The 17787-nt window shown below is 53.5% G+C and overlaps 2 protein-coding genes across 2 annotated transcripts; both read left to right on the top strand.

The window, feature by feature from the left end:
• Positions 1 to 194: 194 nt before the first annotated feature.
• ETH_00028170 (ARID/BRIGHT DNA-binding domain-containing protein, putative) lies at positions 195 to 8948 on the top strand (the record flags this gene model as incomplete). The annotated part of the gene is made up of 13 exons (XM_013380308.1): positions 195 to 302; positions 568 to 717; positions 1050 to 1465; positions 1652 to 1752; positions 1969 to 2087; positions 2408 to 2956; positions 3069 to 4910; positions 5018 to 5237; positions 5432 to 5493; positions 5589 to 5691; positions 5839 to 6083; positions 6291 to 8474; positions 8739 to 8948. The coding sequence occupies 13 exons, from the start codon at positions 195 to 197 to the stop codon at positions 8946 to 8948; spliced, it is 6309 nt and encodes a 2102-aa protein (XP_013235762.1).
• Positions 8949 to 12068: 3120 nt separating this feature from the next.
• ETH_00028165 (uncharacterized protein) lies at positions 12069 to 14302 on the top strand (the record flags this gene model as incomplete). The annotated part of the gene is made up of 6 exons (XM_013380307.1): positions 12069 to 12349; positions 12589 to 12669; positions 12814 to 13049; positions 13241 to 13350; positions 13604 to 13683; positions 13948 to 14302. 6 exons carry the CDS (start codon positions 12069 to 12071, stop codon positions 14300 to 14302), a joined length of 1143 nt encoding a protein of 380 aa, XP_013235761.1.
• Positions 14303 to 17787: the final 3485 nt, after the last annotated feature.

Raw genomic sequence — 17787 nt, 5'->3', positions numbered from 1 at the left:
TGATGCTGAACAACGGATATGAGAGCAGCAGCAGCTGCTGCTGCTGCTGCTATTGCTGCTGAGCACTGCACGACGCCTCCAGCAGTACGGTGCCGCTTGGGTACTCCCCACAACAACAGATGCAGCAGCAACAATAATATTAGAGAAAAAAGCGAAGAGAAGAAGGTTCAGTGTGTGCCTCGACCTGAGTGCCGATGCGCAGATCAGGCCGGGCCCTGATGGACCGCGCCACTTTCTTCTCCTCGCTCTCCGCCTTCCACACCGAAAGAGGACAGACCTTAGCCCCAGACCCTTTATTGGGGGTATGCAAGCTATTTATCAGCGGCAGAAGCAAGACTGATAGCAGCAGCGGCAGCAGCAATAACAGCGCCGCGGGCAGCATCATAGTACTTCAAGAAGAGCAGCAGCTTCAGTACAAGCAGGACGGACCCGTAGCAACAGAGACGGCTGGGGGCGTGTCTCCAGAATCTGCCGCTTTAGCTGCACCACGCGCATCAGCATCATCAGCCACGACAGCAGCTACGGGCGCAGCAGCAGCAGAAAATTGTATGCCGAGTGTGTGTTTAGGTACGCATAGATCTGTACGACATGTTTCTGGTCGCGATGCAGCAAGGGGGGTTCCCTCGGGTGAATAAGAACAATAAGTGGGGCTTCCTAGGCAAGCAGCTCGGGGTAATTCCCAAAGAAAAGGCACCCAGCCAACAGGAGATTGAACAGGTCAGGATACAGGTGGCGCTGCGGTTGCTGGTGCTGCTGAGGCTACTGCTTTAAATGCAGGTGACCAGATGGTGATCGTGCTGCGTGTTCCGTCACTAACTATCTTCGTGTTTGCCAGCGCTGAGCTGGTGTTAGCGCTGCTACTTCTGCTGCTTCAGCTTTTGGTGATTTCCCGGCTTTTGCGTGATCCGGGGTGCCAGCAATATAAGGGGCAGGAGCAGCGTCACCAAGGCCCGTCGCAGCATCAACAAGACTAGCAGCAGCACCAGCATGAACAGCAGCAGTAGCAACAATGTGCGTGCTATATGAGATGCCTTTACAATTGAATTCAGGTCAAGCGATTTTATGTGCGCTGGATTCGGCCATTTGAGGGAGAGAAGGTCTCTCCAGAACTGAGGAAGCAGCTACAGCCCCCGGGCCTAGAGTTGCCGAGACGGGGTGCTGCTGCTGGAGGTGCCACTTCTGCGCCATACTCTGCTGCAGCAGCAGCGGCGAGCGGAACGAACAGCAACCTTTCTCAGCAGCTTGCAGTCGGGCCAGCTGGACAACCACAGAAGTATCCCCATCATCACATGCTACCGCAGCAGCAGCACTTGCAGCAGCTGCAGGAGGAGCAAGAGCTGCAAGAACACGTGAAAGGCTCAGAGGCCGACGTGCTCAGCAACAAGGTCAAAGCAGAAAGACGAGCAGCGCTGCAGCAAAGGCATGCGGCAGCGGATATATTCAGGCTTATCAGGAGGAGGGACAGGTCAGGCCAAGGGTGTAGCTTGCACGAGGTCCCAAGAGCAGCCAAACAGATTGGGTTTATATGCTCTTCGCTTTTTGCGCGTGTATATGCCACCCGAAAAACAGCCCGTAGGGTTTAAGACGTTAGGGTCCAGGGACTAGGGCTGAAGGATTACAGTTCAGGGTTTCAGGAAAAGGGTTCGTGCAGGCTTGCTGCAAAGTACTCGCCCGAGGCAGTTGCTGCGCGCTTGCTGGCTCGTGAGCGCCGGCGGCATCTTGTAGAGTCAGGACAGCTGGGGCCAGCTACAGGCAAGGGTTTACATTACAGGGTTTGGGGTTTAGGGTTTAGGACGTAGGGTTTGGAGTGAGACCTATTTGCCGAGGGAGATATGGCGCTGTGCCTCTGTATGCCTGTCTTTTCACGGCCTGACTCATAATATCAGTTTTCTTTTCTCATTCGCTCCTGCTTGCTCACATGTTTGTGTGTATATTGCTGCTGTCGTTGCTCCTGCTTCTGCCATTCAGACGTGCGCCGTCTTACACAAAGTTTAGCCGACCGCCGTTATGCCCCCGGCGACTTTCCGTTCGCTGTAAATTGCCTTTATTATCTGTCTAGGCCGCTCAGGGGCATTTCGCTCGAGCAGGTGAGCAACAGGAAAATCAGGAGCGACACGCTCAGCAGCAACAGCGACAGGGGATGAGGCAGCAACAGCAACAGCGAATGCATTTGGTTGTGCACGGTCCGGCGGCAGCGCTGACGTAGATACTGGCAATGACAGACGCACCAGTAGCCCTATTTGGCAGCGGTAGCAGCAGCAGCTGGAGGCTTGGGTGGTGCCACCAGGATTAGCGGTCGTCGTTTTCATTTAGCTGTGCTGCTGGCTAGGTAACTGCCCCCGGGTAGATGCTTTTGACACATGAGGTGGCGCTGAAGTCTTTTATGATGTTGCCGTTGCTGTTGCAGCATCCTGGGCTGCTGTATGAAGTGAGCTTGTTGCTGGAGGAAGCGGCAGCAGCGTGCAGAGAAGGACTGCTGTCGCTGCACCGTCCTCGCGAACCGGCCGTTGACTTGCCGCAGGTTTTGGGGTGTATATACAACATAGCTGCAACGCCAGCAGGGAGAGCTGCAGATGCAGCAGCTCCTTTAGACCCGATGGATATCTTGCAGCCCCAGCTGCTGCTGCTGCCCGGTGTTCCGTGGTCCGCAGCCACCAGCAACGCCAGCAGCAAGGCAGGGCCCCTACTGGCATTGCACGCGCTGCAGCTGGCAAGCGCTTTGTCAGCGAATTTGCTCTTGCCGGTGGAGAACAGACTTTATCTTGCAGGGTACAGCCGGGCCTCTATTGGACCTTTGTTGCTCGCTGGTGCCGCGGCGCAGCGCAGCAACGGCAGCAACAGCAACTCTTACGCGGTATTTGAAGCTGCTGTAGCTGCTGCTGAGGACGCAGAAGAAATTGTGGATAGTGATGGGGAGTGGGTAGACCATGAAGAAGAGCAGGATCAAGCAAGCGAGGTATGCGTTCGATTTAAGATACCAGGATCTAGTGCCTATGCTGGAAGCATGGTGTTTCAGGATTTGGCTTCATGGCATTATTTGTCTGCATGCACACTTTGTGCACGCGCAGGTCAGTGGAGCCCTGACACGCCAAGGCCGAGTCTTTCGTCGCCCCGAGTCCCCTGCGGATGCACTGTCTCGCCCGCCAACGCTGCCTTTAAGGGGGAGCAGCGGCAGTAGCAGCAGCAGCAGCGGTAGCGCTCCTGGAGGCTTCCCAGAGTTTTGGGGGGGACCTTTGAAGGAGGAGCGGCTGGAGGAGGAAGGTGCGAACTTGAAGGCTGCAGCTGCTGCGCTATTGTCGGCTGTCGATTGTGTTGCTGTTGCTGCACTACGGACCGAAAAGATGATGCGTGTTGCTGCAAGTCGTGCTGCTGCTGCTACAGCGCAAACGACAGTAGCTGGTACTGTTACCCCCCGCTCAGCTACACTCCCACGCGTAATGGCAGCTCCGGCCGGTGCGGGAGCAGCAGCATTTGTAAAATTGTCAGCAGCAGAATTACTGGAAGGCCTTATTAAAGAGAAAGAGGGAGCCCTAGGGGTTGGGGCAACAGAGGCGGCGTCCTCGAAAGCTGACGCCGTGGAAGCCTTGCGAAGCTACAGCACCAGGTGGGAGCTGCGGCAATTGTTGCAACTGCAGATAATGCTAGGTCTGGAACCGCCGGAGTCACAGAAACGGCAGCAGCAGCAACAGCAGCATGAGCAGCAACAACAGCGACAAGAGCAGCAGAAGCAGCAAAAGGAAGAGCAGGGCCGACAGTCGAAGAGGGACTCATTTTCCATAGCAAGCGACGATACTTCCGCAGTGCCTGCAGCAACAAAGCGGCTGCGCACTGCTGAGGAAGAGGTATTTACCGATAGCAGCTCTGCAAACGCTGCACCAGCAGTTGCAGCGCCAGCTGCACCAACAACAGGGACAGCAGTTGGCGCTGCGAGCACGGACGCCCCACTTGTGAGCACACCGCGTGCTGTCGCCTCTTCACTGCCGCCCCCAACGCCAACCCAAAATTTCCTCTTTGGCGTGCCTGTAGAGCCGCCTGAGGACAAACAGAAACAGCAGCAACAACAACGAAGTCCAGGGACGACGACAGTACCAGTCGGGCCTCACAAAGCGCATCAGGCACTGCCGCAGCAGACTAGGGTCCAGAAGTTCAGTCCAGGAGCCACATCTCCCAGTGGCACTGCTGTTGCTGCTGCTGTCCTGCAGCAGCAGCTGCAGGAACCCCCGTCCTCGGTCGCAGTTCTGCTGCAGGACGCCACAGAGTTCGTCGTTGTCCACATGCAGCAGCACCAGCAGCCACATCGAACACCACTTTCCGTCCCTGCGGCTGCTGGTGCTGGGTATTCCTGTACCTCTGCGCTGAAGAAATCAAGATACAGCAGTGACGCCAGCTGCAGTGGTGATGCAGCAGCAACAGAAGCCGCTGCTGCTGCAGATAGCGATAATGCAGTGTCTGTACAGTCCATTGCTGAAGCACTGCAGCAGGCGGTGCAGCTTTTGCCACGTCCTTTGCAGCTGGTGCTGATGCGCAGAGCGGCAGCAATATTTTCTGCCTGTAATTTACGCCGAGATAGCAGCAGCAGACGTATGTTTGTGTTGCTCCGGCTGCTGCAGCAGCTGGGTCCGCAGTTTGCTGCTTCTCTCTCGCCCCTTGTAAACAGAGTGAAGCAGCAGATTGTCACTGAAGAGGAAGCCGTGGCGGAAACCGCTGCCGCTGCAGCAGCAGCGCCGTGCACCACTCGGGGAACGCCCGCTACTTCAGCAGCAGGCGTAGCGGCAACAATTACTCAGAAACAGCAACAGCAGCTGCAGGAAATGCTCTTCCTTGATTTCGCTTCAGAGGCTGAAGCTCTCTCGCCTTTTCTCTCAACAGCAACAAGCGCAGCAAAAGCGTTCTCCGCAATCATTTCCCTGGTTTGCAGCTGCAGCGATAGTAGCAGCAACAGCAGCAGTAGCAGTTGAGTCCCCTGAAACAGCATTTTATCTAGCAGCTTTGGTAAGTGTGCTATGCTTGGTTGCAGCTACCTCCGTCTTACTCTGTGTGCCCTGGGACGTCATGGCCGCCCCAAAGTGAGCACGAACAGAAACGGCGAGATCGCGGGAAGAAGCAAATTTCCGAGGAGCCGCAGCCGGAAGAGTCTTGGATTGGGCTGGCTGCTGCTGCTTCCCTTGCGAGGCTGCTGCGCTGCCTTCAGGCAGAAGCGGGCGTTCGCCTTCCTAGGTCGCTTCTCAATGCGAAAGGTAGCTCGCTTTGCAGTTTCCACTGGTGCTCGTGTCGGCTTAGCTGATGTTATTTGTGCATCGACTATCGTTGCCTTCGCTGCTTCAGCTTTTCTTGCCGCTGCTACAGAGGTCCTAGTTACTGTCACTGCTTCAGCCCACTGAGTCAGACTGCAGTTTCTTGCTTGCTGTGGCTCTGCTGTTTCTGCCCGCAGGATTACAGTTTTTGCAGGCGGCATTTGAAACAGCGGCTCAGTTGCTTCTCTTCAGACAGTCGGTGCGTCTGAAGCAGCAACAACAACGACAGCATTTGACGATCCTAGAGGTTTGGGGGAAAATCGAAAGGGTGCACATGTGCTGCTGCTGTTTTAGGTGCTGGGACCGCACATGGATGTGTTCTTGTCAGTGGCGGCCGCGCTGTTGCAAATAGAGGTTGAGTTGCCGCGCCTGAGGGTACCGAGGTCTCTCATTCGCGGTGTGTCAATGCGGAGCTCGCTAGTGTTGCTGCTGTCTTTGCTGCTGCGCCTCCTGCTTACTGGTGTCGTTGGGGTCTTTGTTACTATACTGACTTTAGTGCTTCTGTGTTATGTCTAATTTCTTACACTGCTGTCATTTGCTGCAGCGGCTCTTTCATTTTTGTATTTAACCTGTACCTCCCCTCCACGGCTGCTGCTATCCTGTCTGGAAGCACTAGTTGCAGCGCATGCGGCATGCACAGCAACGGCAGAGTTAGAAACCTCAGCAGCTGCAGGCAGCCACAACCAGCCCGCTGAAACCGCTACAGGGAGCTTTTCGAAGGCTTCTGTAGCGGAGGCTGCGGCGAAACTCTTTCTGACGCCTCTGTTGCGTTATATCCGACACAAGATGGTATTGCTGCTGTTTCTGCTGGTGTTATTGCTGCTGTCATTTTAGCTGGAGCCATAGTATCTGTTGGCCTTTGCTGTGCCTGCTTACCCTGCAGCCCTGTGTGTCGCTGGCAACTGATGTCGTTCTTGCTTGCATTTTGCTGCCTCCTGTACCTCTGGAATTTCGCGTCTCCTAGGGTGCTTCTTTTGCTGCTATCGCTTGGTGCAGATGGAGGCTGCGCGTTTGTCGGCCCAAGAGGAACTGGCAGAAGCGATTAGCCCAGCGTGTGCGGGAGCTGGTGCGTCAGCAGCTGCAGTGGCAGCAGCTTCTGCTTCTCATGACTTCAGCAACAGCAGCATTCGGCTGCCTGATGGTGCAGCAGCATCTATTTCGGCACACAAAGCTGCAGATCTTCCTAGTGCAACAACAGCAGAATGCTGGCTGCACCGTGGCGGCGCACCTCGTTTTATGCGATCGACAACACCAAGACTACCGCCGCAGCAGCAGCTGGCCGCAGTTACTTCCTCTGCTCGGCTTCCCACGGAGGACAGGCAACAACTTGCTGCTGAGGCCATTGCTGCTGCTGCCGCTGCAGGGCTGAGAGACAGCAGCCATGGGACCGCGGAACACCGTGGCACTGATGCTGGCAGCCTGGAGGAGACTGTGTCTCGACTGTTGTCCCGTAGGGACACCAGAGGTCCGCGCTCTGCTGCTGCAGCAGCTCTGGATCCGCTAGTGGCGCAGCAGCAGCAACTGTTACAGCAGAAGCAACAGCAGCCGTTTCTGCAGCAGCCTCAATCTCAGCAGCAGTTTGCGCACCCCACGCAGCAGCAGCAGCAGCAGCAGGTGCCATCGATGGAAGCTTCTACGCAAATGCATCAGACAGCAGCTGCACCGTGTGTACAGATGGTGCAGCCAACGCAGCAGGAACAGGAGAATCAGCAAGAAGGGCAGCACGTGCAGCAGCAGCAGCTGCTGCAACAACAGCATTCCATGCAGCAGCATGGAGTGACGCCTTCGCAACCCCAACTTTTGCAGACGCAGCTAATGCCTGGAATGGTGCAGCAGCAGCCCATTGCCCTGCCCCCAATGCATTTGCATCAGCAGCAACAACAGCACATGCAGCAGCAGCAGATGCAGGCGCAGCAGCTGCACTTGCGGCAGCAGCCCATCCCACAGCAGCTGCTGCAGCCAGCACCCATGGCGGCCCCACCTTTTTCTCCTGTACCAATGGACATTCAACAGCAACAGCCGCAGCGCATGCCGATGCAGCAACAGCAGCTGCAGCAACAGCATGTGATACAGCAACAGCGCCTACCATTCGCCACACCTCCAATGCAGCAACAGATGCAGCAGCAGCTGCTGCAGCCACAACAGCAGCATCATGTGGTGCCGCCGCAGCAGCACATGATGCCGCAGCAGCACATACAGCAACAGCCGTTTCAGATGCGCTCGCAAGACATGCCGCAGCCACACATACAACAGCAGCAGCTGCTGCAGCAGCCGCAGCAGCAGCCGCAGCAATTAGATCAACAGCACCAGGATACGGAAGCCGCAAGACCGTCACTCACTTTCGACTACTCCCAGCAACTCGGTGCAGCGCTGCCTCCGTCGCCTACGGTGAACGCGTCTGGCGCACCTACAGAGCAGCAGCAGCAGCAGATAGACCAGCACCTGCAGCAGCAACAGCTGCAACAACTTCACCTGCACCAGCAACAGCAGCTACACCAACAAATGCAACAGCAGCAACAACAGCAGTTGCTACAGCAACAGCCAGTGTGGCTTCAACAGCAGCAGTTTCAGGAAACAATGTCAAACCAAGCAGCGGTAGGCACGTGGCAGCTGCAGCAGCTGCAGCCACAGCAGCCGCAGCTACAGCAGCGGCAGGGGATGGCCCCTCAGCAGGTGCCAACGCAGCAGCTTCAGCAGCAGCAGCTCGCGCTGCATGCAAACCAGCAGCAACAGCAATCTTCCAATACTGTGCATCTCCAGCAACAGCAGCGGCTGCAGCATAACCAGCAGCAGCAGCAACAACCGCAACAGGCCCTGTTCAGGCAGCAGCAAAAATTGCTTCATACGCCTCATCAGTCGGCACCTCGCACTGCAGCAGCATGCAGCCCAGCAGACTCCGCAAGAGGCACACCAGCTGCAGCACCAGCACCATCACAGGCAGCTGCTGGAGTGGCAGCATTCTCACCAGCAGGAACGCGGAAGCAGCTGTCTGCCGCTGGACCACCAGCATCAGCGATTCCACCAGCAACAGCAGCTGATTGGGATGACCAGGAAAGCGATGATGAAGAAGGGGAAGGAGTTAATGATGCTACTGCTGTTGCTGTTGGTTGCATTGGGGCCTTGGCTTCAAGCCCTCAGTTGCTTCCGTTGCTGCGACCTCACCTTCCACTCTTGACAGAGGTACGCCCTGCCCTGCCGCTTATATTGTTGCTGTTTAGTTCCCCTGTTGCTTGAAAGATATCCGCCACATCAACTACTGCAGCGCTGTTGGTACCGGTACGCCTTCGTGTCTGCTTCCCTGTTGTGCTGATGTTGAAACTTGCCGTCATGCTTGTTGGAGAGCGGGAGCAGTAATTTTTCATGCTACTGCTGCTTTGGTATGTAGAAATTTAAACGTTGTAACGAATATTGACAGTCGTGGTTTTTCTCTTGTCTGCTTCTCAGCTGGCGTGGCTACGGACGCCTTTCAGTGGCACTCTATGGGGTGTAGTGGGGGAGTTGCTTCTGCCGGCGATCGAACAACAGCAGCAACAACAGCAACAGGAGCAGCAGAAGCAGCAGCCAAGTGTTTCTCCAGCTGCTTTGAGAGCGCTGGCGAATCTTGGGGGCTTTCACGAGTCTCTGAGTGTACTCAAGGTGATAACAAAGCCATGACAAGTAACGCCTGCACGCTGCAGTAGCTGCAGCGGCAACATGGGTGTCTGCTGCCGTGGAAGTTGCCTACGCCGCATTCAGGGCCAACAGCAGCACCAGAAGGCATTGCCGCCAAGGTAAGGCGGCAGAGGGAAGGCGACCTTGCGACACTGCGCGGACGGCTGAAGAGATCACGAGGACCTGATGGACATTGATTTCGACAGCATGCCTGGTTGCTGCTGTTCTAAGCGTGCATCCTAAGCTATAGCTGCATCAGGACGTGCAGAGCCTTACACGCCCGTCACTGGCCACGTACCTGACTCTATTGTATATTGTACGGCAGCACATACTTATCAGCATATGTAGAGAGAACCAGAGGCTAGTGCTAATAATGGTTGCTCGATTTGATTTGCTGTTGCTGCTGCAGTTGCTGCTATTGGTGCCGACTTATATGCTGTGTAGCCTTCAGTTGACAGAAGGAATAGCAACCGAAGCAGAAGCAGCAGCTGCCTTTGCAGCATCACGTCCTTTGGGAGCATCCCAAAATTCCAGCGCTCTGACTGTGGCGCAGTAGCCCGGCGGCTCTGTGAATTGCGACCTGAGTCGTGCGCAGTGTCCCTGTGAGATCTCTGTCAGTCTTTCCTTCGTGTGCGTGAAATTAGCTCACATTCTGTTTCCTAGGACTTTTTCCATTCGTATTTTTTTCTCAGAGATGGTGTTCGCTGCACTGCTGTTCTCTGAAGCGTATGCCTCAGAGCCGGTCTCGTTAGTCTCACAGTCTCCACGTCGAGAACTATACAGTCACGTGTCTAGTCACATTTGTATACGCTTGTATACGCTTGTAGATAATTCACTTCTCAACTGGCTCAGTACGTAGCTGGCTAGGCCACTTTACAGCTGGGTAGGAAGTGGGTGCCTGTGCTACTGCATGCAGCGTATTGAAGTAGGGAGCCAGGTAGATACATATGCGGCTATTAAGCCACATACACAGCGGGCTAGCCAGCCCATTCGAAAGGAACCACACTCGCGCTGGGGCTGGGCTGGTAGAGAGAGGCTGCGTGGACTGTGCAGAGAAATAGAATTTTCAGGGGGTTAATTGGCAGTGCTTCTGCTCACCGCATTTCTCGCTTAGCGAGGAGCGTGGACCTCAAATACCTACTGGTTCAAGAGGCCTTTCTTTTTTCTCAACTCGTTCAACGTAGTTAACAAGCTGTGGACCCGTTTTCGCGCTACGTTTACCAGTGGTGCACCGGGCCTTCTAGATTGACGCAGACTACCACGCACTCATCGCACAAGAAATGAACTGAGCGCACTCGTTCCGTTTTGATATGTGGCCCGTAATGAATTTCAACTGCATAATTAAAATACAGAGGACGCGGTAGACCGCGGTACCCAAGCAGACGTTCAACCGATCTACCAAGTAGCTAGCAAGGAATAAGAAGCTTGAGGCTAGCATCGAACGAGCACCTCGGAGCCATACATCTTCTTACCAAGAAATACAATGCACGATTAAACACAAACAGTGGGAATGCCATGAGCACGTGGGGCTGCCCAAACTGCAGGAATGCCATGAGCACGTGGGGCTGCCCAAACTGCACCTAGCTGGAGGTGGACTCAGCCAAAGACGCTCAACTGGATTCCGGCTTGCGCCCTATGCCCACTGCTGTCCAAAGTTTGACTGTCTAGGAGTTAAAACTTTGGTAAATGAACAGCGATACACCTACGGCCGTAGATACTAAGCCATGTATCCTATGAGTCAATTGCATTTTTGCTGCCCAAAGATAATTGATGAGTAATTGAAGCCATACTAAAGCCCTTAATAGGCAAGAACCTTTCCAGCTCACCGTGATGTTACCCGTAGTAGCAGATGCGACAGGCAGCTGTTGAGGAACGGGTTACCCAGTGACTGCTGTAGTGGAACGCGTACAGCCTAGCAACGCGTTTATTTGGAACGTAGAATCGCACTAAGATGACCAACAAAGCCCCAAAATATTGATTGAGCAGCTTGGAGCAACACGTACATATGTACTCCTGAAACATAATTCATAGATCGAAGCTCTAAAATACGCTCTGTCGCCCGCATAGCCCTGGACACTGCGGCCAAACACTGCTGCACAAATTCTGGGACGATAATGCAACCGTGTCAAGGTAGGCAGATGCTTCGAGGCCATTATTTAGTCAAGCGTTCAGAGTTCAAGGTGTACGGTTCTGGAGTTTGTCTCGACGTCTTGGTTTCTCTCATTTCCTACCGCAACTTGTTTTTAAGATTCAAGATCTGCTTAGGGACTCGAAATATACCACAGCGTCTTCCGGTAGACAACAGGAAGCATTACGACTAAGAGGAACTTTCATTAAGTGCCGAGGCCCAAAGACTAAAAGATTGCTGTCCGGGCTTAGCGGCTAAGGGGGCCTGCTCGAGGGCCCAGCCCGTAGTGTGCATGCACTTGTTAAAGATCAGAGAAAAGCGCATATACAGTTCTTAAAAATGAAGTCGACTTGAATTTAAATTACATTTTATTTTTAAGTAGGCATAAAAGCTCTTACCCACAATGCTTTCCCACAGGTGGTGAGGCCCATCTGGCCTTCCCCAAGCATGGGCACTCGAACCTTCTACGACTTGACTCGGTCAATTTGTTCCAATAACTTAGAACCGGATTTGACATCGCAAATAAGCCAGTGCCGTTGGGGATTCTGAGGGTTGAAGCCCTCGCCACGCAATCCGCTGCTGCGGCAGCTGCCATCGCCTCGCAAACTCTAGCACGAGCCTGCGCAGCAGCGACAAAAGCAACAGCGGCGTCAGAGGGACGTTCACAATAGCAGGGAGACTTCCAGGAGGTGCATTGAGGGTAGCCGCAGCAATCCGTTCACCAGCAGTTGCAGGTGTTGCGAAAATACCCAGCTGGCCGTCCTTCGTCGTGAACGTCAACCACAGCTGCTAATGTTGCTGCCATTACTGCATATATATAACTTGTTTACTTTGAGGCCTCGCGCTGGCGCCTAATTTTCCGTCTGTTTCATTGCCTGCACCTGCTTTGAGCCTAGCGGGTATAAACACGTACTACACACTTGCTACCTTTTAATGCAATTATACAAAACTATTTGTGCACATTTTTGTATGGGGCTCTGCATGAATTAGAAGGGATGGCGCAGATACCGTGGCAGATTTTATCTCGGAGCCCCATAGGGGCCCCTGACGCGCTGCGGCAGTTACGGGTTTGCTTCCGAAGCATTCGCACAGCAGCAGCTGCTGCAGAGGGCAGTGCAGCATCTCAGAGCTTGCTGCAGCATGATGCCCTGGGAAGACTCAAGACTGCCCATGCAGCGCTTAGTAGGATGTTGCAGGCGGAGACAGCGGATGCTGAGCAAGCAGCCGCAGAAGTTGCAGGGGAAGCCAATAACTGCTTCGAACAGATACGCATCAGGTAAGGCCTAAATAGTGGCTAAATGGCCTATAATCTCAGACAACTGAGGCATGCATTACAGACTGAGCTGCCACAAGTTCACTGTTTGTACACGGGGCTCTAATGAGTAGGCACTCGGGTCTGATGGTTCAACAGCAGCAATGCATGATGCAGCAACAACTCCCGTTGCACTAATGCTATTGCCGTTGCCACCACTTTATTAATTGCCTCTGCCTCTGCGTTTATTGTTGCTATTGCAGGGGTACTGCAATATTGTCGCCTTGCTTTTGGCAAGTCCCCCGGCTGGCGGTGTACAGACACGTCATGGGCTTCCTTTTCAAGTGAGCCACTGCTCGAAAGGCTGCACCTTACAGTGTAGCATGCTTTGCTGTTCATGCCAATTCTGCTCATCGTGCTTTGTGTCTGCTGCCGCCGCAACTGATGGCTGCTGCTGCATGTATGTCGATTGCGGTTGAGTGTTACAGATTTGTCACTGAGCTGGACGGGGTGTGGCTGGCCTTTACGGAGACCCGCCCAGCAACGGTCAGCAAAAGCAGCAACACCAGCACCAGCGGCATCCCCACAAGCAAACGAAGCAGAAGCAGCAGCATCGGGGCGCTTGGCTTTCTGCTGCCTGACATAGAGAGCAATGATGGCACGATATTTGTCTCTGTGGAGACGACCGCTCTTGTTTTTAGACCAAAAGTGGGGGATCTGATAAGTGAGTGGTTCTGGGCCAGCTCTACAAACATGCTAGCAGCAGATGCACGGCAGACCGCATTTCATGCCAGTAAGGCGAAGAAGAGTGGTAGCGGACGTAAGGGCAGCAGCTGCACAAGCAGCAGACAGCTGCCACAGCAGCAGCAACAGTTTGGGCTGCCTTCTCCTTTTTCTCTGTGTTTCGTCTCACAGCATGTGAAACGCAAACTGTGCGGCCTGCGGTGCTGCGGCTGCTATGGCTCGGCCACTTCACCGCCATCATCAGCAGAGAACACCTTGGAGACAGATTTAGATACCTAGAAGTGAGCCTTACGCGCGATGTAGTGAAATGATGGATGTTTGCAGGCGTAGATTCAGCAACAGCGGGTGCTGCTGCAGCGTGGCTCAAGCCGTAGACGTAAGGAAAGTATTCGCCGTCTCGTGGTGCGAGGGATGGCTTTGACTGTAACGTTAACGAGATCAGGCAGAGACGAATTTACGTGGCGCCGATCCCGATGCTGACGGTAATGCTAGAATTATTCATTGCTGCTTTTGATGCTCTTGTCGGTGGTGCAGGAAGCCAAAGTGTACGTACACCGCAAGGATAAGACGCGCCGAATCGCAGAGAAGGCCTTCGTCCGCATGCACGTCATTGAGTGAGCTGTGCAGTTTGCATGCAGCGGACACAGCAACAGCGCATACTGCCGCTGCTTCTGTAGTGGTTTCTGCAGTACAGTGGCTGCCACCCAGATGCTCTTTGCCTGCTGCAAGCTCTGCTGCCGCGTTCTGTGCTCCACAGAGCAGCAGCGGCATCGCTAAAACTTCTGATGCGTGTAGCGGTTGCTGAAATTCTTGTCGTGTACTTACTGTAATTGGTGCGGCTGCGTCTGCTGCGCCTCCTGTGCCTTCGCCTGCTGCAGAGTTCCCAAGTCCCAAAGCGGTGATCGCGTCGCAATCCGTGGCTCGTTGTTGGCGCGTGGTTCTGGCCCCCTTGTTCAGTCCACAGAAGCAGAAGCAGCAGGAGCAATAATAACGGGAGATGCAGCAGCAGCAGAGTCTGAAACGGCAGACGCAGGAGTAGAAGCGGCTAATGCAGAGGGCGCGACTAAGCATCATAAAAACAAACGGAAGATACAGCGACCAGCAACCGAGACAACAGAAACTGCCAGTTCTTCCACAGCAAGGGCGAAATATCTTAGCGCCGCTGTTGTTCCACAAAAAGCAGTGTCAGTAGCTGCCAAAAGTTCTCGTAGGGAGAATGGCAGAGAAGCATAAGGAAGCAGCAAAACAATGCTTGTGGCTTCTGCTGCCTTGTCTTTGTGTCTAGCTTTTTCCTACTTTTGTTTCCTTTCTCCAAAGTTAAGTCTTGAGTGCAATTGGCTGCCATTGCTGCTGAGCCTCAAGCAGCACTAAGCTAGCTTCAGATGAGGACAGAACGAAGAGCGCCGCCCTACATGGAGCAGGGGGTAGTTGGAGCCTACAGAGAACGCAGAAGCTACAGTAGTGGTGCACCCGGCCCTTCTAGCTAGGCAGCGAAAGGCTGGTTCGATAGCTCGTTGGCTGCTGCTACCGAATGCACTGCTTCACGCGCACGATCAGTGGCATCGCATGTAAAATAAGCTGCTTCATGCAGAATTCTCTTGCCATATCACCCGCACAATATGTTTCTGCTATTTTCTCTGCCAAGGGCCTGGAAAGCGCTAGATGGGCTAAAGAACAAATAACAGAAGGAAGTAGTTAGGCACTTGAATGTCCCCTTTAATATGGCCTCACTGTCGATTGTCGTATCTCGTTACTCCGTCACTTTGTGTACCTTTCTCCCGTCGTTCTCCATTTGTTTTCCTGTTGTCTTCCGTTGCCCTGCCCCTGACCGTCTTATCTGTGGGATTAGCGGGCCAGCGTACACCCATATCTTTGTCACACCAGCAGCCCCTTCTTCTACGTCTTAGCTTCCTTTTTAAGTTTTGTGTATTTTTCTGTGCATCTGTCATTTTCGGATGCATTTCTCGTCTGTTAGCTTTGTCGGAGATGCAGAGAGCAGACGCGCTTGATTGCAGGTTGAGCAACAAACGAGCTAGCACAAGGGCGCGCGAAGGACAGGATCAAGTTTGTGAGCTTCCATTTTTGTATCTGATGTCCAACGCTTATTGTCAAGGCCTAGGCAGGGGGATCTGCCACTCAGCGTACACTTCTCCCTTCTTTGAAACAAGGTCTGGAACAACCCCTGAGCATAAGAGTTAATTTGCGTTATTTACATGGAATAAGGATAATGCCTAGTACTGGTACTAGGGTGATGGGCTCCTCATGCTAAAGCAAGCGTTGTATGTGAAACAGGCAAGCTGCCTGGCCCCAAAGCACCTCAAGAAATCTTCTATGCTGCCCTAAACTAGAGTAACGGGGGAAAGCCATTCTGCGGCAACGTACCATGACCCAGATGCCTTATAGGCCTGCTCTGGGTGTGGGTCAGCACGGTAGTTTGGCTCCGAAACTACTTAGTGCAACATGGCAGAGAATGAAGCATATGCCTATATGAGAAAACCAAGGAGAAGCGCAACACTTTGGAGGCAAAGTGTGTTGTTTTCTTGTAGTGAACACAAATTTTGAACGTATAAGTAGTAGTGATGCCGCATTCCTTTAGGAATGCTCAATGAGCATTCCTTAAGGAATCTTCAATGGGAAATGTTCGTGGGTTGGTGCTGACCAGGCATTTTGTTTGCAACTTTGGATGAAAAAACACTTAGTACGGAACATAAGAAGTATTGCCAGTTCAGCAAGGTTAGCGACCGCGGTCACGACCCCTGCATCATGATCTCAGTACACATGTGGTACATTTGATGGGGTGTACTAATGCAAGTGACGCACAAGTGCGCGGTATTTTTCGCAATCCTTCCCCCCATTCTGCATCATTTGGGGCGGCCAGACTTCCCTGAGCGCTACCCCCGCTGCATTTAGCGGTGTCTGGAGCTCTGCTGGCCTGTCACTTAAAACTCCGAACCACAGACAAAAAAGGTATTAACACACGAATAAATGCACACTTCAAGCCGAGGATATAGAGGAATACAACACTGTTGTTCCTGGAGCAACGAGCCATGAAACCGAGCGATGGCTCACAGCCGCCTTGCTGCTCTGAATAATTTAGTTGGCACGACACAAGCATAAAACAGTAAGCTAGAACAGGCATACATTGTATTCGAGCCAGAAACCAGAAAAAGATGCCCAGGAGGCCTGTCCATGCAGTCATCTATGGCCCCCAGGTGCAGTGCACACTGTTCGCTGTTTGGCCAATAGTGTCCTTCCTAATGCAGTTGAGACTGTCCTGGGTAGCCCATTGGGGATGGATCAATAATCAATTTAATTTTTAGCGGAGTTTTAGTCGATAAATGGATCAACCAATGTAAAAGGCGGCGGGCTTTGGCTAGAGTGCATAGGTACATACGTGCCCAGGCGGGTTAGCCACATGAGCTGTTCGGGCAGGGTTTTCCCTCAGCGTTGTTGAGGCTTAATCGTAGAAATATATTTAATTTTTCAAAATCATCGTCAATTTCGAAGGGCCATCAGGGGATGTATGACGAGTTTGCCTGTTTGTGTAGACCCCCCAGACCGAGCGCTCCCGATGGAGGACCAGCAATAGAGACCAGCGCAGCGCCGCTACTGCCCCCGCTCTTTTGGGCAGGCTCCGTGGGTCTTTGAACTACTTGATGTAAATTAATTTTAAATATCTAAGATTTGACAGCTTAAAAACAAGGAGTAACTGAGGACGCTGCGAAACGATCCGTTCTCCTTTAGGTTGAGCGCCTACCAGAACAGACGCCCCACACACTGGGGCGCACCGGAGCCAAACTAGCCGTGAGAGCTGGCTCTACTAATGAGGTTAGTCGATTTCAATTTATAAATACGCCTAAGTAATGCTGAATACCTGGGAATGAAGAGGTATTGGCAAGACCACGGGTTGGGTTGCCAGCGTTTGGAAGAACCGAGCAACCGCCACCCCCGTGGGTCAGCGCAGCAGAGCTGCACGCCCTAGTGTGTGCGCTGCATGACTGCACGGGGTATTGGCATGCGGCCCTCATTGTGTTACTTTCGCATGATATCTCAAATTCTATACACATGCCATTGAGCATGAAGTTAGTGTCTTCCTACATCTCCACGCGCTCAGGTGGCCGCCTCTGCTGCCTCTAGATCTCTGTCTGCTCAAGTCAACGGGGCGTCCGCCGCCTTCTCTGCTCTTTCCCTCTTTCTACATGAATCTACTTGTTCGTAATTTTCCTGTCAGCCCAAAGCTACCGTCTCACCTCACCTGCTGCCTCTCCCGCCTGTCTGCGTCCCACGGCAGACAACAGGTTCAGGAACCCCGCGCGCATGCCGAGGCCTCTTTTGGCTGCCCTCCAGTTGACGTTTTATATAGTCTTTCTGCTTCATCCTAACGCCAGCGTCACTGGCGGTGGCCCCTGCGAGCGGCGCACATTCCCATTCGCAGCAGCGGCTGCTGTTTCCCCTTCGCCTCTCGCACTCAAGAGACACACCCTAGCCGCTTCTGTTTATTCCTTAACAGCAAAATAATCAAAAACGTGGGGAGTTTAGCATACTCCGGCCAGCCAAAAGGCCTCAAGGCTCCCCCGTAGCTGCTTACCTTGAACACCGTGGAGCATGGAGCTACCTCCCCGACAGGGTCACCGTCAGGGATGGCTGGACGTTCTGTAGCTTCCACTCGTGGAGGTGACTCTTTAGAGGCTTTTCTGTCGAAGACGACTGGCGCAATC

Source organism: Eimeria tenella, genomic scaffold (genome assembly GCF_000499545.2).
Source record: "Eimeria tenella Houghton genomic scaffold, Eth_scaff51, whole genome shotgun sequence".
Lineage (NCBI taxonomy): Eukaryota > Apicomplexa > Conoidasida > Eucoccidiorida > Eimeriidae > Eimeria > Eimeria tenella.
Note: the sequence above shows the minus strand (reverse complement) of the source record. Positions and strands in the feature narration are given on the sequence as shown.